The sequence below is a fragment of the Frieseomelitta varia genome, unplaced genomic scaffold, assembly GCF_011392965.1.
Source record: "Frieseomelitta varia isolate USP_RPSP 00005682 unplaced genomic scaffold, Fvar_1.2 scaffold_259, whole genome shotgun sequence".
Classification (NCBI taxonomy): domain Eukaryota; kingdom Metazoa; phylum Arthropoda; class Insecta; order Hymenoptera; family Apidae; genus Frieseomelitta; species Frieseomelitta varia.
Window position 1 is genome coordinate 202,996 of NW_025109989.1, and position 23,915 is coordinate 226,910.

The 23,915-nt window shown below is 31.2% G+C and overlaps 6 protein-coding genes across 16 annotated transcripts in view; 3 read left to right on the plus strand and 3 right to left on the minus strand.

Moving 5' to 3' along the window:
- Positions 1–4,229, plus strand: part of LOC122528787 (serine-rich adhesin for platelets-like) — a 14,262-nt gene extending 10,033 nt beyond the window's left edge. For all 6 annotated transcript variants that reach the window (XM_043654282.1, XM_043654283.1, XM_043654287.1 and 3 more), the window contains 5 exons: positions 305–532; positions 1,538–1,709; positions 2,235–2,356; positions 2,437–2,844; positions 3,648–4,229. In XM_043654282.1, the coding sequence (XP_043510217.1) occupies positions 305–532; positions 1,538–1,709; positions 2,235–2,356; positions 2,437–2,844; positions 3,648–4,100 (1,383 nt within the window). In that variant the 3' untranslated portion in view covers positions 4,101–4,229. The remainder of the gene's footprint in view (positions 1–304; positions 533–1,537; positions 1,710–2,234; positions 2,357–2,436; positions 2,845–3,647) is intronic.
- Positions 4,230–4,814: 585 nt separating this feature from the next.
- LOC122528784 (zinc finger protein 239-like) lies at positions 4,815–7,415 on the minus strand. The gene is made up of 5 exons (XM_043654278.1): positions 7,226–7,415; positions 6,900–7,067; positions 6,522–6,691; positions 5,347–5,512; positions 4,815–5,056 (listed from the first exon to the last, which is right to left on the minus strand). The coding sequence occupies exons 1-5, from the start codon at positions 7,230–7,232 to the stop codon at positions 4,815–4,817; spliced, it is 753 nt and encodes a 250-aa protein (XP_043510213.1). The 5' UTR covers positions 7,233–7,415.
- A 3,064-nt stretch (positions 7,416–10,479) lies between these two features.
- Positions 10,480–13,427, minus strand: LOC122528791 (pseudouridylate synthase 7 homolog). Of its 3 annotated transcripts, none has more exons than XM_043654296.1 (6): positions 13,159–13,427; positions 12,584–13,069; positions 12,040–12,513; positions 11,179–11,944; positions 10,941–11,092; positions 10,480–10,861 (listed from the first exon to the last, which is right to left on the minus strand). In XM_043654296.1, the coding sequence occupies exons 1-6, from the start codon at positions 13,244–13,246 to the stop codon at positions 10,608–10,610; spliced, it is 2,220 nt and encodes a 739-aa protein (XP_043510231.1). In that variant the 5' UTR covers positions 13,247–13,427; the 3' UTR covers positions 10,480–10,607. The 3 variants fall into 3 exon arrangements, with proteins under 3 accessions (XP_043510231.1, XP_043510233.1, XP_043510232.1); XM_043654298.1 differs by having other exon boundaries at positions 12,584–13,006; positions 13,159–13,426; XM_043654297.1 differs by having other exon boundaries at positions 12,590–13,069; positions 13,159–13,425.
- A 259-nt stretch (positions 13,428–13,686) lies between these two features.
- LOC122528794 (succinate dehydrogenase [ubiquinone] cytochrome b small subunit, mitochondrial) lies at positions 13,687–15,007 on the plus strand. Its single transcript, XM_043654304.1, has 4 exons — positions 13,687–13,912; positions 14,103–14,239; positions 14,329–14,519; positions 14,665–15,007. Exons 1-4 carry the CDS (start codon positions 13,858–13,860, stop codon positions 14,876–14,878), a joined length of 597 nt encoding a protein of 198 aa, XP_043510239.1. The 5' UTR covers positions 13,687–13,857; the 3' UTR covers positions 14,879–15,007.
- Positions 15,008–15,012: 5 nt separating this feature from the next.
- On the minus strand, positions 15,013–16,903 carry LOC122528795 (probable pterin-4-alpha-carbinolamine dehydratase). The gene is made up of 4 exons (XM_043654305.1): positions 16,741–16,903; positions 16,312–16,523; positions 15,540–15,659; positions 15,013–15,449 (listed from the first exon to the last, which is right to left on the minus strand). Exons 2-4 carry the CDS (start codon positions 16,426–16,428, stop codon positions 15,267–15,269), a joined length of 420 nt encoding a protein of 139 aa, XP_043510240.1. The 5' UTR covers positions 16,429–16,523; positions 16,741–16,903; the 3' UTR covers positions 15,013–15,266.
- A 1,656-nt stretch (positions 16,904–18,559) lies between these two features.
- Positions 18,560–23,853, plus strand: LOC122528789 (endothelin-converting enzyme homolog). Of its 4 annotated transcripts, XM_043654291.1 has the most exons (18): positions 18,566–18,725; positions 18,812–18,951; positions 19,106–19,267; positions 19,365–19,448; positions 19,572–19,783; positions 19,850–20,725; positions 20,803–20,895; positions 20,975–21,113; positions 21,215–21,323; positions 21,406–21,496; positions 21,628–21,804; positions 21,996–22,108; positions 22,192–22,250; positions 22,375–22,426; positions 22,576–22,643; positions 22,728–22,870; positions 22,979–23,146; positions 23,515–23,852. In XM_043654291.1, the coding sequence occupies exons 1-18, from the start codon at positions 18,706–18,708 to the stop codon at positions 23,692–23,694; spliced, it is 2,886 nt and encodes a 961-aa protein (XP_043510226.1). In that variant the 5' UTR covers positions 18,566–18,705; the 3' UTR covers positions 23,695–23,852. The 4 variants fall into 4 exon arrangements, 3 of the variants coding, with proteins under 3 accessions (XP_043510227.1, XP_043510226.1, XP_043510228.1); XM_043654292.1 differs by lacking the exon at positions 20,803–20,895 and having other exon boundaries at positions 18,565–18,725; positions 19,850–20,581; positions 23,515–23,853; XR_006306669.1 differs by lacking the exons at positions 22,576–22,643; positions 23,515–23,852 and having other exon boundaries at positions 18,560–18,725; positions 22,979–23,115.
- The last annotated feature ends 62 nt before the right edge of the window (positions 23,854–23,915 follow it).

Genomic DNA, 23,915 nt, shown 5'->3' on the forward strand with positions numbered 1-23,915 from the left:
CTAAAATAATTACTAATAATTATTTATAATAAAATGTAATATTACTAATAACTATTATTTATAATAGAAATAATATTATTATTTATAATAAAATATAACTAACATTTATAATAAAATGCTTGCTAAAATAATTACTAATAATTATTTATAATAAAATGTAATATTACTAATAACTATTATTTATAATAGAAATATTATTATTTATAATAAAATGTAACTAACATTTATAATAAAATGCACTCGCAATTGTTAAGAACGAAATAATCACGATGGCAATGGTTGAAATTTCAACGACGTGCTCCAGGTGGAAAACGAGTACGGAAGTTACGGGTGCGACATACAGTACACGAGTTGGCTGCGAGACACAATGAAACAGAAAATCGGTTCGAGGGCGCTTTTGTACACGACCGATGGATCAGGCGCGAACCTGCTACGTTGCGGATTCGTGCCGGAGGTTTACGCCACCATCGACTTTGGAACGAACACGAACGTGACGAAGAACTTTGAAATAATGCGGCTGTATCAGCCACGAGTGAGTGTGATCAATTAGAGGTCAAGAAAACAGAAGACGTATCTCGGATCGGTTGATTATCGAAACAGTAATCAGGTGCATCGATTAGACTCGTAATTCAGAATCGAGTATTGTTAATGACCGATCGTGAACACGATCGTATTCGACCACGATGATCGAAAAAAAAATTTCAAGATGAAATCGATTATACATTGTAATTATATAATGGTAGCAGGTGTTTTGTTTGAAACGTTGAATTCTATACTTTTAGATGCATGTAAATGATACAATGATGCATAATGATTAAATTTATTATTGTAACAAGACATTTAATATTAATATAATATATTATATTATAATATTATAATAATACATTTGACATTAATATAATATTATATTATATTATTATTATAAATATATTTATAATTATATTATTATATTTATATTATATAATGTTATAATAATACATTTAATATTAATATAATTTACATAATAATAGATTTATTATTAATATTATATAATATTATAATAATACATTTAACATTATTATAATATTATATTATATTATAATATTGTTATAAATATATTTGTAATTATATTATATTTATAATAATATTATTATATTATTATACATACATTTATAATTATATTATAATATTATTATAATAATTTAACATTAATATAATATTATTATAAAATAAAATCACTAATTTTACAATTCTCGCGAAGCACTCTAAACAAAACGTTATTAGAAACTGCGAATACATGCAACGCAATAAAGATGCGCGCGTTCTTCTTCAAGGCTACATCGCGTCGCATCACGTAAGATCGTAATAATTAAGAAATCTGCAAGTAACACGCGAGTATTCGAAACGGCAGAATAAAGTTGTTCATTTGGTCATGAAATACAATTTGAAAATGGTGAAACCGCTGAACCATTCGAATCGATAAACGATTTCTGTTTGTCTTTTTAGAAGACTCCTTAGAGGATGAAATTAAATGATGGTGAATTTCGTTTCGCTTCAGGGCCCCTTAGTAAACTCCGAGTTTTATCCCGGATGGCTGTCACACTGGCAGGAACCATTTCAAAGAGTGCAAACTGCAGCAGTTGTGAAAACCTTGGATGACATGCTGTCTTTGGGCGCATCTGTCAACATGTACATGTTCTACGGCGGCACAAATTTCGCCTATACCGCTGGTTAGTAAAATCTGACGAATCTTTCTAAAATTTTACAATTTAACTTCATAATTTCGTTATTACAGCTAATTTGCTCTTATAATTTTATTATTATAATTAATTTTATAAAAATTTTGTTTTATAATTAATTTTATTATTATAATTAATTTTATAAAAATTTTGTTTTATAATTAATTTTATTATTATTATTTAATTTTATAACATTGCTATTATACGATCGATCGTATGAAATATTGTAATTGTAAATGAAAAGTTATAAAATATAATGTATCGTATAATATTATAAAATAAAATTTATAATAATAATAATGTTATTATAAAAAATATTATAATAAAAATATCATAATATTATATAAATATATATAAAAATGATAAAATGTTATGTATATAATTTCACAAAATTAGTCTAAGGTGTCACTGTGACAGAAAAGTTTTCCCGACGAAACGTCGATTTTCTATTCATAGCTTGCGTTGATTCCATTATACGAATTTTTATTATCACGTTAATTACGCATGATTGTGCAGGTGCCAACGGCGGCGAGGGTTCGTACAGTCCACAATTGACCTCTTACGATTATGACGCTCCGTTAACCGAGGCTGGCGATCTAACGCCGAAATACTTCGAGATCAAGAATATCGTGTCTAAAGTACGTATTCGAAGGATCTTCATGTATGTGGTTTTTCTTCCAACGATTCAACAGTCAAAAAATTTGATCAATTTTTACAGTATTTACCATTGCCAAACGTGTCCGTGCCAACGGTGTCTCCAAAAGGAGACTACGGCCCGGTTGTTCTCACACCGGTCGTGAGACTGTTCGAGCCCCGTGGCCGACAATTGTTCGAAACGGTGGTCGTCGAGGGATCGAAACCATTGACGTTCGAGGAACTGAATTTACCTCACTGGCTGGTGCTGTACGAGACTGATCTAGCACCTAGCTACTCAGATTCCGCGAACTTGCACGCAATGGCCCGGGACAGAGCGTTAGTCTACGTGGACGACCACCTGATTGGAACTGTGAGTCGTAGCCATAACATCTACGATGTTAGCATAGAGAAGCCTTACGGGCAAAAGTTGAAGCTACTAGTCGAGAATCAAGGAAGATTGAACTACGGGAGTGGACTTCGCGACTACAAGGTCAGTCTATTTCTTTAATGTTTTATATATATTTAATTTATATTAATTTATATTTATATAAATATATTTTATAATACTATATTTTATATTAATTTATACTTATATAAATATATTTTATATAAATATTATTAAATTATTGAAATATAAATTAATGTGTATGTTATTAAATATAAATATTAATAATTATTTATATAAATATAAATATATTAATATAAATATATAATTACATAAATATATTTTATTATACTATATTTATTTTATATTAATTTATACTTATATAAATATATTTTATTGTACTGTATTTATTTTATATTAATTTATACTTATATAAATATATTTTATTATACTGTACTTATTTTATATTAATTTATACTTATATAAATATATTTTATTGTACTATATTTATTTTATATTAATTTATACTTGTATAAATATATTTTATTGTACTATATTTATTTTATATTAATTTATACTTGTATAAATATATTTTATTGTACTATATTTATTTTATATTAATCTATATTTATATAAATATATTTTATTGTAGCATATTTATTTTATATTAATTTATATTTATATAAATATATTTTATTGTAGCATATTTATTTTATATTAATTTATATTTATATAAATAATTAATAATATTTATATTTAATAACATACATATTAATTTATATTTTAATAATTTAATAATACATATATTGACATATTAATTTATATTTTAATAATTCAATAACACATATATTGACACAGCTTTGTAAACCAAAAGATGAACAATAAATTCGTTCGATGCTCTTCTATAGGGTGTCACGGAGGTATTTTTAAACAACGCTCGCCTGCCTGGCCCGTGGAAAATGACCGGATTCCGCTTAGACACTGTCGATCCTCTTCTCACCGAGTCCGCTTCTCCATCTGCAAACGGAACACTCTACGACGGCCCGGTCGTGCTTCGAGGCGACTTTGTCATTTCCGGTCAACCGTTAGACACCTACTTGAACACCGTTGGTTGGGGCAAAGGAGTCGCTTTCGTTAACGGACGAAATTTGGGCCGTTATTGGCCGCTGGCTGGCCCCCAGATGACTCTCTACGTTCCTGCGCCTTATTTGAGAACAGGCCAGAACCAATTGGTGCTGGTCGAATTGGAGTACGTGCCGACGCCCAGGGAAATCAAGTTGCAAAACGAACCGATTCTCGACTACAAAGCTCGCTACTCGAACAGCGGGGACAACTCGTACAACATACGCCTTCTAGTTTAATCGTTGTTTGCGCGAGAGTTTCTAATCTCTCTTCGTTTCTTTTTTTTTTTTTTTTCTTTTTTCACGCTCACTCGCGCGAGTCGTGCCTGCGAGAAACTGTATGTGGAGAAATAAATTTTGTATTAGTAACGAATGTGGTATTCCTTTGCCAAGGACACGTTTCCTTTCCATTATTATTCTAATTAGACTGTAGTTAAAAGTGGTTAAAAGTTTATGCTAAAGAATAATCAATAGAGGATTATTACACGTTGGAACATGAATAAAAAAATGGAGCATAAAATGTAGTAGAGAAACTTTCTCGAGAGCGAAGCTTCAAGTGAAAAAAAAAATCTTATTCTACATTTCATACTTATTTTGTCTTTTCTATCATGTCTAGAATTCACCAAATTCGGTCATACCTCTCAATAACTGTTCTTCAAACTCGATTCTCTCGAAAACGTAGCCTCGAGTCGATAAATTTTATTCTACAGCTTTTTAGTATCATAGTTACATTTCTTCACAGAGAATCGTCACGTTGGGCGATGTATTTATTATACTGTTGCTCATATTTATTTGCTTGCAGCCTTTATTATACTTTAGACACACGTAGACATGCTCGTTACAATTAATACGCAGATAAGATTTGCTTGCAGCCTGTATTCATGATTTTATCACTATTCGCTAAATATAAATAATTAACCTTCGTCCTTATCGCGGCCTTTTTATTACTTTTCATCACTTGGGATAATGCACAGGTATCCAAGAGGTCCAGGAATAAATTCCGGAGAGTTGCAAATGATTTCTATTCGCTTCGTCGAATGTAAATGGATTTATCAGCGTCTTGTTTGCCGTGTTCGAGGAGTCGGCGGTATTTCGCATTGACACCGCATCGAGATCGTGGGAACGCTCGTGCACTCGTAAATTACTCATCACAGCGAATTGCTTTTTGCATATGTTGCAACGATACCCTCGATTTCCTGAAAAATCAGTAATTCCTCTTTTGCTTCATTTTTGTATAGAATGATCATTTGATGGGATAAATTTGTTTTGCTTATTCTTCAGACATCGATAGAAATCATAGCGAGTTTCTCTATTTTTTCGACTTGGAGAAAATCAACTCGCGCATTCGTCGATAATAGAACAAAGTGGAGAATCGTTGCTTTTAAAAATAAGCAATCGCTTGTATCTTCTAATCAATCGCAAAGTGTCGAAGATCTGTCGAAGATTATTGTACACCCCTGATATTTAATTAATTAATATCAATTACCAGTGTGCACTTGCATGTGATGATGCAGAGCTCCAGGCTTGCAGAATCCGCGATTGCAAATCGGGCATCGCATCGGCCAGTTACCACTGTGAGAATATCCATGGGCCCTCAAATCACCAGGGGTCGGAAAGGAACGGCCGCATTCGTTGCATTTATGCGGCTTCTCCTGCAGATTATATTTTATCATCAGCATTGTTCATCAGCAAATTAAATATCAGTGAATTCGTAAATTAGTAAATTAAACATTAGTTTATTAGTAAATTAAGTATTTGTTATAAGTAAATTAAATATTAGTAAATTGGTAAATTCGCAAATTAAATATTAGTAAGTTAGCAAATTAAATATTAGTAAATTAGTAAATTAGCAAATTGAATATTAGTAAATTAGAAAATTGGCAAATTAAATATTAGTAAATTAGTAAATTAGCAAATTAAATATTAGTAAATTGGTAAATTAAATAATAGTAAATTAGCAAATTGAATATTAGTAAATTAAAAAATTGGCAAATTAAATATTAGTAAATTAGTAAATTAGCAAATTAAATATTAGTAAATTGGTAAATTAAATAATAGTTAATTAGTAAATTAAATATCAGTAAATTGGCAAATTAGTAAATTAAACATTAGTTTATTAATAAATTAAGTATTTGTTATGAGCAAATTAAATATTAGTAAATTAGGAAATTAGCAAATTAAATATTAGTAAATTAGTAAATTAGCAAATTAAATATTAGTAAATTAGCAAATTGGCAAATTAAATATTAATAAATTAGTAAATTAGCAAATTAAATATTAGTAAATTGGTAAATTAAATATTAGTTAATTAGTAAATTTCTAAATTAAATATTAGTAAATTGGTGAATTGGCAAATTAATAAATTAGTAAATCGACAAATTAAATATTAATAAATATTAGTAAATTAGCAAATTAAATATTAGTAAATTGGTAAATTAAATATTAGTTAACTAGTAAATTACTAAATCAGATATCAGTAAATTGGCAAATTAGTAAATTAAATATTAGTTAATTAATAAATTAGTAAATCAAATATTATTTAATTAGTAAATCAAACATTGGTTAATAAATTTACATAATTTGAACATCCTCACGTTATGACCTTATGACACGGATTTACGAAGAAAAGTAAAAAAGTTAAAGAAACGCAATTGTCGAAACCTTGTAATGTGTCATTCGATGATAATACAAATTTGACGAAGCAGTGAAACGCTTTCCACAAACTGGACACTCGTGCGGTCGTTCTCCAGTGTGTATTCTAACGTGTGTATTCAAGGAGCTGCTTGTACTGAACATTTTTCCACACACGGCGCAACCATGCGGCTTTTCACCTATTAAACACGCATAATTTATCATCCTTCTTTGTTGCTCGATAAAGTCCGCCTATTTTCTAAAGTATTTTCAACCTTGTCTTTGATAATAAATCCATAATAAAATTGAAAGAAATTCTTCGTCCAAGTAGGGCGAAATAGTATAATCACTCAAATTTGACGAAAAAAATTAATCTCAATCGCGTTCACAATTCATAAAAGTACTGACCTGTATGAGTGCGTAAATGCCTTTTGAGCAGGGAAGGTCGGTCGAAATTTTTCCCGCACGTCTGACAAGGCAAGTATCTCTGAAACCTCGAGGAATTCAACAAACTCGTTCTCCTCTCGGAGCTGCGACAGCTCAAATCTAAAGGCACGTCTTGCACCACGCTGCACGCTGTTTGTTCAACAAAGAAATCAAAAAAAAAAAAGAAACACACAGCGTTAAACGTTTTCTCGCATCGGTAGAGCAATTCAAAATTGTTGTTCACTTAATAAAAGAAGAAAACGAAAAAATGTATACGTTTTAATCGCACGTTTTAATTCGACTCTTACCGGACATTACAAAATTTCTCTTCGTGACTTCTGCTAAGAGAGGAGAACAACTTCACGAGTGGCAGCGACGATACGATTTCCCGCACTTTGCCGAAGAATGCCGACATGAAGGAGGATAAGTTGAAATTAGGTGTTCGCTACTCCAAACAGATTATGCAAGCGATTACAGGTGAGAAAGAGGGTTGTAACGACGAGGGCGCATGTCGTCGGGGGAAGGAGGCGGTGTTTTTCCGGAGGGCGGAGTTTCATGTATCTTTTCATAACATATACAACATCACGATGATGTAAAATATTTCAAGATACGCTCCGCTATACTTTGTGCGATAAATAAGCAATGAAAAAGTAAACGCATCAATGGTGGACAAACGATATCCGAGACATGATTTATCGAACGAAATGAAACTTTCAACTGTTGTTCTCAAATAATGCAGAACTTGTTTCTTCGATTCGTAGTGGGAATGCTACGAAATAATTAATGGCATACTAGTATTGTGTCTCCTATTGCTCTATAGTACCATCCAGTACCAACTATGCTCGAATAGCACCGCATTCTCGGACAAAATAAAAGTCATACAACAAACAACTGCAACGTTCCCTGCAACAGGCATTTTTTAAAAAATATATTTTTAAAGCACAGTTCGAAACACTTGCCGAATCGTGGCAAGTAAAAATGAACATTTTCAAAGGACAATTTTCTCCGATCGAGCATTTACGTTAATAAGCCTGTAACCATCCAGTCCAATCAATTTATTATACATTTATTATTTATTAGTAAAGAGCATAATTTTATAATAATTATATAATATATATAATATATATATATATATTATTTTATTATACAGGATGTTTAAAAAAATTGATGCTAGTGTTCACCAAAAAAAACCTTAACAAACATTAATTATCCAAAAACCATTAATTTTACACGCTCCTGAAGTTTGCCACGAATTTGTTTCAAACATCCTCCATAACTGCACACCAGTGCCATATTATTGTACATTAATTGTCAAATACCGAGTGACAGCTTCAAAATTTTAACAACCTCGATAACTGCGCGAGTTAATATTTATTGTTGCAAGACGCTTATATAGCGAGATATACCTATCGTTTGAACTAGAGAAACGCTTAATTATCCCAATAGAGCGGTAGGTTTTCGCGCGGTAACGCTTCGTCACGATATTGGCGATTTTTCACGGTACGGAGACCGGAGGTGAGATAATTTGTCGTGTGGCATCGGGACGCCGGACGTCCCGCAGCGTCATTCCCTCGTTTGTCACCTGAGGGGATATTAACGCTATACAAGTCTCCTCGGAATCATTACAAATCGCTTCTTCATCGACCACGCGCGACAATACCCCGATATTTGTACTATGTGTGTACGTCGCAAACATTATCGTGAAAAATCGATTTCAAAGATGTTTCCCCCCTCTCCCCCCCTCCCGTTTTAAAGTTTAAAGCAGATAGGCACCGTGGCTTCCTAATTTACGAAATTCAGGTGAATTCCTTTCAAAACATATTTATTGTGCAAAGAAGGTTAGCAAATTAATTCACCGTAGCATAATTCATTAATTCGCGCGGTTCGTATTAATTCTGTATAGGTGCAGTGATTCAAATTTCTACATGAAATTTACTGTATTTATTTCTATGTCGACGAGCAATTTTAATTCAAATCTCGAACGTAATTGGCGGGAAATTAAATGTTATTCGAGAGCGCGCGCTTCGATCTGTTAAACAGAATTCGTATGTCTTTGCATGCGTTTTACAAGTCAAAGGAGACGTAGAAGAAAAGCTTGGAATTTAATTCTAACGACGCAATTTAAAAAGTTCACGATTTAATCCTGTCAATTAGTTTTCTTTGCAAATGAAAATTTGATCGATTCGTGGACATTGAAATATTATAGCGCCGCGTAGCGATCCAAACTAACATCTAGTTGTAGCGACCGCTACCTCCGCGCAATTCGAAACAGCGCCACGTACATCCGCTAAAACCTTCCATCGCAAGATGCGTTTCCGATAAAGCAGCCAGCAACATCTTTTTTATAGTAAAAATAAAAAGGTTATAAAACTGGGTTGCGAAGAGGAAAAGGCCTTCTATTTCTACTACTACTTCTACTGTATCCACTACCATAAGTACTCCTACGTTTGTTCGCTACTAAGGGTAAGAGATTTGTAAGAAATTTGTAAGTGCAATTGTGATAATAAACCAAAGATAAAAATATATAAAACTGTTAAAAGAATTACGTGTATAATTTTTTGTAAGTGAACCTGCGGTAGAATCCTGCCTTATCTACTCCAGGTTCCTACATAGTCTACAGAGGTGCTATCATCTATATGTGATGTCATCTATAACATACAAAAGAAGTAAAATTCTTAAAAAGATGACAAGAATATAGTGATTATGATAATTTATATTTATATCACAATACTATAAATAAATAATAACTCCGTAATTAATTTTAGTTGTTTATATAAAAATATNTATATAAAAATATTATCAATATCACAAAATATACAATTACTAATAATTTAATGAAGTTTACATAATAGAATTTAAATGACGAATAATTTCTATAAATGAAAGTTAAATAACGAAATAACGAAATAACGAATGAAGATTTTCTACTATGGCTACAATATATATAAGTGGCAGTAAACATTTCCATGGTGATAATAAAATTAATAGCTGTTTTTAAATATTCTATTGTTTATATTAAATACACATCTCGACGGAACATAGATGTCGTTGATCTAAATTCTTCGAAGTAGGTCGCTACAAGAATAAGCCATGTGCTGGCATCTATCGAGACTAACTAAAACGAAAGACTCTCGGTAGATTCAGTAGATGGAAACATATAGTTTATTCTTGTCGTACTTCCCCTAACAATGAGATGTCTTCGTAAACAAGGAGAGCAATAATGTATGACAAAGAAAAAGGTAGGTTGCCTGTGGTGCTAGTATTTCAGTATTCATGAATTGATCAAATTTTTATTTGCAAAAGAAACTAATTTACAAACTTTTGATGAGCCTTTGTAGATGGATCTTCAATTTTCTTTCTATTCACGTTGTTTACTCTATGGACATTATTTAATCTACGCACGTTTAAAGATTCCATTCTATTCAATACAATTTTCGAATATTATGGTATTCGAAAATTCTTTGATTTTTTTGAAAATGGATTCATTATTTTCGTAAAAATTATTCAAGTCTTATTTCGTAAACAAAATATATTTTTTTTTATGTTATTACCAAACCTAATAAATAACTCGTAAAAAAAAATAAATTTAATTAAATTTTAAGGAATCAAAAATCAAAATTTTGAATTATTTAATAAATGGAGCTATGTTGGTTCATTTAGACATATAAGGGAATTATCACAGCTTCATACTTAGTTGGATATTTCCATTTTATCATCTTCAATATCAAAATGTTTTTTCATATCGCTCGATTTATTATCGTCTTTGATAGTGTTTTTAGTTTTTTCCGAGATGTTTGACTTCTCGAATTCTGCCTCACAAGCAGCAGACTGAGCAGCTTGTACTTGCGGCGATGTATCAGATTTTAAAATTTCACGCAATGCCATAGTTGCATATGTAGAAGATTTTAAAGACATTTGTATTATTAAAGCTTTATATTTTCCTTCTGAAAAAATTGAAATTTTGTAATTTTTTAAATTTTAAATAAAAATGAAAATCTTAACGTATATTAAAAAATCAAATACCTGGATCATCTTTTGGAGCTGAGCACTTTCTCATTTCATTAATATCGCACATAATAAGATCGGCATGTTTCTTTGAATAATGCATAACGTTCCAAGATAAATTCGAAGGAATTTGCAATATTTTTCTATAAGCACCGCCCAAAGTATATTTTCTGAAATGAAACGAATAAAGAATACAAATAAAAAATATTGTCGCACGAGGATAATAAATAACTGAAAATCATTTTTGATAATTCACTTATTCTTTTGCCTAAGATCAGTAGTTAATCCGTCTTTTGCCAGAAACTCGTCGAACCATGGTTTAGCATAGGGCGGGTATGTAACTTTCCAACCAACTTGTGGCATTAATACATCTGCTAAAGTGTAATTTGGCAAATCTTTCTCTTCAAGAATTTTTACCGCAGGAAGATTATATGAATCGTTGTTTTCATTTTTCTCATTAGTAATTCTACTTTTCTCTGTATTCTTTCTATATTTCTCGTCTACTTTAAGGCAGCATTCTGTAGTATCTGTCATTTCTTTAATCAAAGTATTTGGTGATTCTTCGAATGTTTCAGGCGGTTTCTCCATTTCCTCATCTACATCTTCTTCGTTTCCAAGTTCACTTACTTTTTCATTAGCTTCTTCATCTTCAGTTACGAGTTCTTCTTCATTATCAGATTTTACATCTTTTTCATATACTAGATCTCCTACCACAGGATTCTTTCCAAATTCTCTTATTCTTTTTGATACTATGTGATTCCAAACGAAACTTTGATAGGCATGAATATAGATTAAACGAACATTTCTTGGTATTAAATCCAAAGCACCTTGAGGATTATTACTATTACATGTACTGAGTCCCTTTAGAAGTATAGCCTCTACTTTATTACAGTTTTTAATTCTTTTGTATGCAGCGCTTGCGTCTTTAGTTTCTGCATATATTTTTCTAGCTTCTACCACGTCTTCATCATTCTCACCCTCTCTAGGTTTCAAAATTAAATCAATTGCCTCGTTCCATTTACCTATTTTTTACAAAACATAAGAACTTTATATTGGACAAAGTTTATACAAACTTTGAGAAATTCAATTGTCATATAAATTACATAAAAAGAAATACCTTGAAGTAAAGCTTTGCCTATTTCATAAGTTGGAATAGTTGCTACAGTACCAAATCTTTGCATACCGTAATAATTTATAAATCCATGCTCTCTTAAAGAAATCATTGACTTTTCAATTTGCTCATCTGTTCCACTAACATTTCTCAAAGCGATTCTAAAGCAGTTACCATTCAACATGCCTAATTTCAAACATTCCATTTCAAATTTAAAATTTCCTATATACGCTCCACGTATATTTTTCGCTGCTCTTAATATATTCGTGGGTCGAATTTTCTTTACACTAACCCACTGAGTAGTCCACGCTCTACGATCCTTTGTCCCAGCATAACTGAAACTATTTGGATTCAAACGTAAATTCATGGCTAGTCGATTCAAAGCAGCCATTGTATCCATGTTCACTTTATGTAATAAAAAGTAACAATATTTTCCTTGGTTTTTCCAATTTATCCTAGTGTCTTTCCGAAAGTTCTTATCTAAAATCAAAATGTATTTTGCATAATTTATACATTTTGAACTTGAAATAAATACATAACTTACTAGTACTATTACCGTATTTATTTGGCAAAATCATCAGGATCTTCTTATTTTCCCTATCTACAGTTTGACTTAAAACTTCCTTCATTGATTTAGCAATACTATGAATTGCTTTACGTTGATCTTTAGACAAGTTTGTTACATCAATTTCTAGACTAGCATTTTTTAATTTTTTAAATTCCTGCAGTTGACTCCAAATTGCACTTGGTATCATTTTTTGGGGGTCTTCTGTGCTCTCATCCTCCCCGTCTGATGGAACATCTTGATTTGTTAATTTAGCTATCTGTCCATCAGCAGCAATCTCATTAACTTGAAAGTCTGAATATCTTTCTTTAATCACACCAAAAAATCCTTCGCTTCCAATAAACTCTGTGATCCCAACATCACATTCCTTTAACCTGTTTCCAACTTGCAGTTTCTTTCTTTTCTCATCTGAGTGAAAATTTGGCAAATTTCGTTTAAAAGAACTCTTTTTAAAATTGTCATTTCGAGATCCTTTAAAAAAAAAATTCAAAAACAAAAAAGGATCGGTTAACTTTCGTGAGATTAATGTTAAAATTAACACGCTTAGTCCAACGACTTACCATTGTTCTTTTTTTTGCCCCATCGATTATTTTTCCTGGAATCTTTTCTATGTTTTTCGGACTCAATATTTTTACTTGCTTTAGACATTGTACTTAATAACCGTTTGTTAAATTTTTCAACTTTTATATTCTCATTCGAAAGTATAATTCAACATGTAACTAAAGAATGCTGTTTACAGGATTTTAACCTGTCGATCGACATGTGCTTCCGCGCAGTGTTTCTCAACGGCAAATAAATTTCAAATATCGTCATGTACCTTGTAACTTTTTGAATAGTCAAATATTTTTAAAGGACATTACAAAAAACACACGCGTATCATTCAACCCAAGTTCATATAATAAAACTGTTTATATGCAAATGCGATGTACAAATAAAAATATAAAAGGAAAAATATAAAAATATTAATTACTTTTGTAAGATATGTATTATGTATGTATTACAATAAAGACATTTGATTTTACTTCAGATTACTTTTTATGAATTTACGTTGCAGTTAGACAAACTTAAATTATTCGATAAGTCGAACAGAAAAATCGATGTGAAAATAGTCGATAGAGAAAACTCGTTTGTATTTATGCATATCTTTAGTTCTATAAAATTATAATCGTAACATCCAATTGTCATCAAAGTTTGTCGTCGTCGTCGTCGTCTGTGAATTAACACAGATTTGGGAAATTTTGTATCTTGTGAATTATAAAATGATTTTGAAAAGAGTAGTATCTCCCACCATCATTGACAAGGTTAAACAATTAGGTAAGTGAAATTTGAGACTTGAAAAGATATATAAATTGTCCCGATTTATATAATTTTTACTATTTTTAATGACATTGACATAACCCTACTCAAAAAATCTTTTCTTGTATCTTTAATTACTTTATAGTATAAAAATATAAGATACATGCATAAGATTATATAAATAATCGTATTATTTTTATTTTTGCAGAATCACTTTCGAAAACTACTCTTTTTGCAAATTCTTGTAGACTACCTCAATTTGGCAGAACTTCCAGTAGTCTTGCCACTGCTCGACAATGTTTGGATTCTGGTACAATTAGCAATAGAACTAATTGTTTGACAAAGGTATCGAATATTAATTTCAAGTATTCAGGTTACGTTAATTTTTGGGTAAATACATATTCTTGTGTAATGTAAATGTAAATGTGTTTTAGTTCCCAACAACTGCCATTTTAGGTACGCAAATAAGCCGCAGTGCAAGTACATCTGGTGATCATGTGCGTTTGTGGGTTTTGGAAAGAGTCATTGCAACAGCACTACCATTTTTGATACCTGCTGCTTTAATAACAGAAAATTCTATTCTTGATGGCATAATGTCTGTATTAGTTGTAATGCATACACATTGGTAATTATTCCTCTTCAAAGATTATCATTTAAGATTACATTTTTTATCATTTTTGCACATTTTCAATTTTTTATTTGTGGATTTAATATTTATGGATTTCACATTTTTCCTAAATTTTTATTATAATAAAACATGTATTAAATAGGGGTCTAGAAGCCATGATTACAGATTATGCAAGACCTAATATTGTTGGACCTGTACTGCCAAAAATCCTGCACTTTTCATTGCTTATAGTCTCAGCGATAACACTATGTGGCCTATTTGTACTCATAAATAACGGTCCCGGAGTTTCAAGAGCTGTGAAAGATGCTTGGGCAATTGGCAAAACGCCCCCACAAAAACCTATTGCCAAAGAATAATTTATTAATTATTATGATTAGAATAATTCCCTAATAATTACATGTTTTGAATAGATACAAACTTTATTTTGGATGGTTTGAAATTCCATTTCTTGTAAATTATTCAGAAATAAATTATCTATCATTAAATAATGTTTATTACTTTAGGCAACATATATTGTGATAGTATATCAATTAAATACAATATTTATTTATGTAAATTATATAAAACAAACATAAATGCATCTTAGATATGTGATATTTATACGTAGAAATATATATATATATATATGCCATGTAAAATATATTTAATATAACTTTTATAACAGTATAAATTCTAAACATTTATTGTCATAGAGGTATTATTCAAACACTAAAATTATTTTAAAGTTATTATATAAATCAAATTTTAGTTGTTTTCCACTTTAGCAGCCTTGTCTATAAAAGATGCAAGTTTAACATCTCTTTGTGATAAGCCATTAACATCATGGGAGGACAGAGTAATGTTTACTTTATTATAAACATTAAACCATTCAGGATGATGATCCATTTTTTCTGCTTGCAATGCAACTTTGGTCATAAAACCAAATGCCTATCAACACAAATATGTAAGAAATAATACAACTCTTCCATAATATTAAAATGCAGTGAATAAAAAATAAATTTTTAAAATAAAACTCACCTGATTAAAATTTTTAAATAAAAATTCCTTATAAATAGCATCTCTATTTTGTTGCACAGACCAACCATTTGATAATAACGGCTTTAAATCTTTTTCTCGTTCCTCTTGAGTAAGCTTTCCCTAAAAATTAAGATTTACAAAAGATGTATTATAATAACGTATTACATTTCAGTGACTAATTTAAATATTTTTTCGTAATAAATCTATACAAATTCTAATGAAAAAACTACTTAAATCCTAATTAAGCAAAAAATTTTCCTCGACGATATCGGTAAGAGGAATGTCGGATCAATACGATTAGGAATTACTTCAACCGCTCATTATTTCGCAATATGTGACATGAGAAACTACTGAAGCAGAAAATTATATTTATTTCTTTCTACAATTAACAATTAATCATAACACTCTTTTTCGTATCTCTTATTTTTGTAATTATAAAAAAATTACAATTTATATGTAACGGATCTTAGGATCTCAACCACTTGTTACGCCCAAAAATCACGAAGTATCCTGTACAAATAATATATACTTTTGTATATTACTGATTTATTTGAATCGATAAAAATTTCCAAGCAGAGTTAAAAATCACTTTTAATAATAACAGTAGATCAAAGTTTATCGTGAAGATTTTAAATTAATGGTTACCGATTATTTATAAAACTTCCAATTGATTCACATACTCGTGCCAATTGAATATTTTCTTTTTCACGTAATACTAATAATAATGCACTTTTCAATATTTAATTTTATAAATTTATCATAATAAACTTACCATTTTCACTTTTTTCGAAGCAGGAGCAGATATTCCTCTTTGGTCGAAAATATGGAATATCTTTTCCCGAAGGATCCCCCCACCATTTATAAGTCGCATGCGCGTTAAAGTCGACATGTTTCTATGCTTTCTTTTTCCTTGATTATGTCGAAAGATTCATAAAAGAAACAAATGCCTCACTATTACATAATGAGTTGTTAGTAAAAACTTCTCTGCAATGAATTATTTGATAAGAAATTTCAAATATGAACTTATCATTAATTTCTAATTATACATTTCAATATCATGTATGATTATATAATGAAATTTCCGTACGTTTATGTTCTGATACAATTATGTTACGTTAAGAATCATGAAAATGAATCATAAGAATGATTTGAAATTATAATTTGTTTTAATACATCTTAAACATAACCTTACTATACCTACCGGTGAATTATCGTCTTCTCGAAATTAAAAGGAAATGACAAGTTCACTCGATATTACTATAATGTATTAACAATATATTTAATAGTTTTGTTAATAAGTAGATTATGCTTATGTGATTCTCATTGTTTCTCTTAAATTACTACATAAATTAACCTCTTATACCGTACGAAGTGTTTAGTTTCACGATCAGAAAAATGGCGGTATATTTAAAATCAATATGTCATACTCCTTGTTTCCCGCAGATTTTCACATTGATTGCAATCGAAAACAGTTTAGCAATATAATTATTCAATTTATCGACTGTATCATTTCGTTATAAAGATGTTGAATTGTAAGATTCGGATCTATCTCTTAGCAATTATCTTTTTATTGATCTGTTGGATGTACCCAAATATTTCTCAAGGACTTTCATCTGTGCACGATGCTCGCTTCGACGATGCTGATTGCGATTACGAACCTTTTACTCACTCGTCTCGTCGAGTTGCTTTACTTTTACATTCACATTTACAGAATAGGAATCGTTACGCTGAACGCGTTAATCTATTAAAAACCCCGGATTAAAGTGTTGTCGAATAACTAAGCGCGATGTATTTAAATCAATTATTAATTCGTACAGCTTACGATGTGGTCAGTACGATATAACGAATTGAATATGATTAATTTGAAAAGGCTACCGATTACTTTTACAAATTACGTACTTAGGAAGAACTATTGCCTAAACCACGCGTCTCACTACGATTTGAACAAAGAAAATGGATTTCTCAACTTCTATAAATCGTTAGTTAATTATCGGTCGTCATTTTATCCGATGCGATTAAGATTCGAGACAAGTCAAAACGCGCGCGCGTGAAAACAAAATAACAAAATAAGAGAGAGGAAAGAAGATGATACGGGGAGGGAAACAGAATAAAACTCGCTCAAATTCTAAACGTTCGGATATCACTCGAAATATCTGTTGTTTGATCAATGAATTTCGTTTCACTTATTCGTATCAACATCGAGGCAATCGTTGATCGAGTTAACTGGCTACCGCTCAGATTTACTCTCTCCTGTCACGGGCATCGCCAATCGCTAACTATTCCACCATCGTCTGCGCGGCAACGTTGTTAACATCGTATATTTGTGCAATATATTTTCAGATTGGACTGCATCCTAGAGCCAGCGTGCACACGTTATCCTGTCCGCGGATGAAAAATAAGGTTGCGCAGCCCTTTCGCCTCAGACTAGATGCTGCAGCATCTGACGATGCGATGCTACCGTTTCTTTCACCCGCGTGTATCCTGATATTGAGTCACAAGATATCGACGACCGAGTTACACTAAAACTAAAGCAATAAAAGTTGCATTGAAAATTGGATTTAGTGGAGGCTACGGAACGTTGAACGAAAATTTAAGAGAATCTGATGAATCAATCAATTAATATGTAATTTATTAATGTTTTTTTTCTAAAAATAAGCTATGATAAGTAGTTGAGTCAATATAATAATAATAATAATAAGTTTGACAAGTTAGATTAACGTGACAATAATTATTCTATTTTCACTGACACGTTCAGCAATGTAAATTATAAAATATTATTTACTTGTTTCATCATTGTAGATATAAGCAACTATTGAGCACTAAACAAAATAAATAATAGTAATGACAGATAATGATATAATAATATTTAATAAACAGATGTACCAAATATCTACGGTAATAAATACGATGCTAGAATATGCAATATTACTTTATTCCTGCCAAAGCAATGTGCACAAAGAGGATGTTACACAGTATATCGATACTACACAGTATATGTATACTATCAGCGCTTATCATCGACTCAGGGTCTTTCCGTTTTCTGTAAATATAAAATCATCACCAACTTCGATGAGTTCTGCACTTCAGAAATCAAAAGTCTGTAAATCGGAGGCTACGTCTCAATAGTTCAGTTCGTCCCTTTTTCTACTGTATCTCTATTAAAATAATGAGATTAACATGGATTCTGTAAGTAGTTGTTACGAAAAGAAATCTTATCGTCTAAATAAATTAACATACTCGTACAATGTGATTTTTTTAAATGAATTTTGTAGTGTATTTTTGGTCGTCATTGCTGATGGTATCGATAGCACTCTGAACCACGCTTTTTATTCACGATGGTTACTAGGTACAGCTACAGAAGAACCAACAGAAAAACGACCGCTTTGCCTCACTCAACAATGCAAAGATCTCGGTGAGCAGATTAGATTTTTTTACATTTACCATGGAGATCTTCTCTTTCTTACAAAATAATATAAAAATCCTACATTGACATTTGCACGGTGTTAAAGACGTATATAAAAGGATTCTCGATATAAATAGTCTCTAATTTGTCTGTTACCTAATAGCGAAATCATTAGTGGAAAGTATAAACCAAAGCGTGGATCCATGCGAAGATTTCTACGAGTATGCATGTGGCAATTGGGCTAAATATAATCTGCTTCCTGTTAACGAAACACGATGGAATATGCTGAGTAAAAGTCAGAAGGAAGTTGAAGAACGTCTCGAAGGTTATTGCTCGTTATTTTCATTTGATGTGATCATTGTTCGGAATCTTTTATTTTGTATAAATAAAATGTAATAATTATCGTTAGTCTGTATATTTAGAAATCATGGAAGAGGGGCACAAACACGATGACCTGCATGCCACAAAATTTGCTAAAATGGCGTTTGCAGTTTGCCTAGACACAGGTTTTGTTTCCCAACAAAATATACATTTCTCTAGATTATTAATCTGAAAATCATATTCTTTATAAAATTACGGTCTTAGCCAAGATGTTATCAGCAAATTAGATTATTACGAGTAATTCGCAGATGAGATAGAAAGAACTGGTCTCCAGCCACTCATATCCACGATGTGGAGGGCAGGTGGATGGCCATTAATAATGGAGGAAGATGAGTGGGATCAGACAATATACAAATGGCAAAATGTGGACGATTACTACGCTCGTTTGACAGGATTAAATAGTTTCCACGATGTGCATGCTTCTACGAACTATTGGATCCATAAAGGACTACATCTATTTGTAAGTACATGTAACCAGAAGACATTATTTCTATAAAGTTACAATGATGTTATTTGACACTTTCAGATCAATACCCCTCACTTATCGCCAAATGTGTACAATCTTATAAATCTCCGAAATATTGATGTAACATATAATAACAGAGGCAACGATAACGAAGAAGGAAGTCAAGAACGAGGCAGCGAGGAACGCCACGATGATGATGAACTGAAAATACAAAAAAGTGATATCGATGAGAGAAAAATCAGTAATCATAGAATTGACGAAAAAGGAGCGAGTGATACGATCAAGAAAACAACGAAGAAACACGTCGACGAGAAGAAGTTGAAAATACGAACGAAAAGAGCTACAATAGAAGCGAGAGTCCGCAATAAGAAATATCCTGTGCAAAGTGGAATTGTCAATCGAGTGACAAATCCTGTGGCAAAAGAGAATACTGAAGAACTGTCGAGGCATAAGTTAGTGGACAAGTCTGGCAGCAGTGAAAAATCGAAAGAGCCGGGTAACTGGAATAATCGTAAAGGAATGGAGGACACGAACAACGATTTATATTTCGACGATGAGAGTGAAAAGGCGAATCAAGGGGAGAACAATAGCGGCGACAGGAATGATGAAAACGGCCGAGAGAATGATAGCAATTATAACGAACACGGTAGCGGTAGCGGTGATTATTATGAATGGGACGACGAAGACGGTAGTGGCAGCGGTGACTATGAATGGGACAACGAAGGTGGTAGCGGCAGTGGCGATGACAGTGACGACGACAAAAGCGACGAAATCTGGAAAGCAGAAGAGGAGGTGAGAAAAACGAGAGAAACGTACGCAGAGTATATGCTAAATGTTAGTGTAGCACTTTCTGAAGCAAGAGGCATTCGAATACCGAGGGAGAGGCTTGTCCAAGACATCGCCGACTTGGTTAAGTTTCAAATAGAATTTGTCAAGGTAAGGTATGACGATTTCATCTTGCATCGTTTTTCATCTTAATGCAAACTGAAACTGAAACGTTTGTCTTCGTGCAGTATATTTTCGTGTACGATGAGGAAGTAAAGGCTAAGCTTAAAACACTGCAAAGGAGATACAACGCGTTGAATCCTCGTACGGAAAACGGGAAAGTAAGGAAAGCTGTTCAACTTGGGAAGAGGAGAATTGAAATTTTTGTTGAGAGTGTACGATGAATTCTTTCGTTTCCAGATTAATTGGATAACGAAAGTGAAAGACGTGTTTGCTATCGGTGGTATGGAAATTACTGACGACTACGTATTCATTTCGTCCTATGGTTACATCGAAGCGTTGAGCAAATTATTAGACAGAACTCCGAGTAGAATAATTGGTATGTCATGGAATATATGATTTACTCGTGGTATTGTAGTTTATTTTAACAGTGAAATAATAACTGATTAATAAGGCGTAATGTATATAAATTTTACACAGTGAATTACATACATTGGAATTTTCTTAGCAAAGTAATAAAAGCTAGTACGAAAAGAATGAGAGAATTATATCACAATTGGAATAGTTTAGAAACATTAGAGAGCAAAAGGTAACGATAAATGTGAAATATTTTTGTGATATTAAATTTTTTTTTACACACAGAAAACAAAGGAACGATTTTTTTTTTATAGAACGAAGCAGTGTATCGCTGATACAAACGCAAATTACATTTTAGGATACGAATATGTGAAACGATATTTATCAGAGAAAGTTTTACAAGCGGTAAAGAAATATTATAATATATATATTATAAGATTAAATATATTATTAATTATATTATATTATAATATTAATATAATATAATAGCGTAGTATTGCTATAAAAATTATATAACTCTTTGTGTGATGTTAAAGGCTTCAGATATGGTAGACGAGATCCAAAAAGAAGTTGAATATCAAATCAAAAGTTCAACTTGGATGGACGATGAAGTCAGAGATATCATTTTGGATAAATTGGTATACATGAACAAGAAGATCGGATATCCGAATTCATATCGAAATGTTACTGCCATGAAGGAACATTTCAGAGGGGTGAGGCTTTAATACATCTGCCAGTTTCCATTTTATTGCTCACTTACTTTTCGTCCTCGTGTTTCTATTTTATGTTTAATAAATTTTAATAAATTTTATTAGTTTAGTTTCTATTTTATGTATAATAAATTTTAATAAATTTTAATAATTTAATAAATTATATTTATGGTATTATTTTAATAAATCTGCAGCTCAGCGCCAGCAAATCGCACTTCGAGAACATGTTAAGCATCATGAGATATGAAAAGTGGGAAAACCTGAGAACTATATTCTCAGAGAAGGATCCTATCGAAACATTTGAGGAGTAAGTCTTTTTTCCGTAATAATGATAAATATAAATGAACGTGTACTGAATTTGAACTAATCAAAAGATTAATTCCTTTACAGACTAGACTTTAATCCATTGATAGTAAATGCCTTCTTCTCACCCGTGGAGAATTTCATTCGTAAGTTCAGAGACAAAGAAATCTAAGAAATCCGATTGGCATAAAAATAAGAATGAAAACAAATTAAATCGTCGCTAATGAATTTGCAACAATATTCATCTAACACTTGATTACATTATTGCAGAAATAACAGCGGTAGATTTACAACAACCCTTCTTTGACTTTAAACAACCGTGGTAAGTATAATTTTTACCTTATTACAGATTAACAAAATTACTATAAAAGTTAATTTAATTCACAACGAACAGTACTTTATACAAAAAAAATTATACATTTATATTTATATTTGTACTTGGAATTATATATTACATAATATATAATGTAGGTATACAAACTATGGTATTATCGGGGTGATCATGAGTCACGAAGTAAATCATGGTTTCGATATTCTGGGTAACGTGTCTTAAAGCATTATTGATATCTTACAACAACAATCTTAGTTAACAGAAGTATTAACGCGATAGAAATAATTTTCAGGCCGTTTATTTAACAAAGACGGTGGTTTCGCGGAATGGTCACGTAAAATGCTGAAAGCGTACGACAAGAGAGCAGAATGCTTTATAGATCAGTTTACCAGATATAGTATCGTGGAGAGGAAAACAGGGAATATTTCTATAGAGGTATATACATATATATATATGTATATATATATATTATGTACACAACATTTTCAATTTTTCACGTCCAAAAATTGCGAGATACTTGCTTCAAATCATTTAATCTTACAGAATTATGGCATGCAAACGTCAGCGGAAAATATTGCAGACACGATGGCTTTAAATTCTGTATTTAAAGCTTATAAGCGAAGATTACGAGAATGTGAGAAACCAGATGTTGCGTTGCCAGGATTAGAGCACATGAGTAACGAGCAACTGTTCTTTCTATCTTTTGCTAATGTAAGTTGAATTAAATGATTGTGTTATTTATATATTACTCTGTTATTCTGTTAATTATATATATATTACTCTGTTATTCTGTTATTTATATATATATTACTCTGTTATTCTGTTATTTATATATATTACTTTGTTATTTATTACTAACATAGTTATTTATATATATATTCTGTTATTTATATATATTACTAACATCTAATAGTGCATGAACTGGAAATAAGTGTATGTACATGTTTTAAAATGTTATTTATATATATTACTAACATAGTTATTTATATATATATATATTCTGTTGTTTATATATCTTACTAACACCTAATAGTGCATGAACTAGAAATAAGTGTATGTACATGTTTTAAAATTTACAGACATGGTGTGAAGTGTTAACTCCCGAAAAAATGGAAATAAAATTAAGACAGGATTCACATAGTCTCGGTTCGTTACGAGTAATTGGTTCGGTATCCAATTCGAAAGACTTTGCTGAAGCCTACAATTGTCCATTAAACAGTCCTATGAATCCTAAAAAGAAATGCAACATATGGGAATGAAGAGATTATGTATCGCTGGCTAGCTGGAAAATAATCAGAAAATAAATATCCTTTTGAAATTCTACGCTTTCGAATGTTGTATTAATTTAATTATTTGTATAATTATGATTTGTACTAATAAAAAACTGATATTATATTTTCATTCAAGAATCAATCATTGTAAACTGATGCAAAAAAAAAAAAAGAAAAAAATGATAAAACAAAATAAAATTGTGAAATTT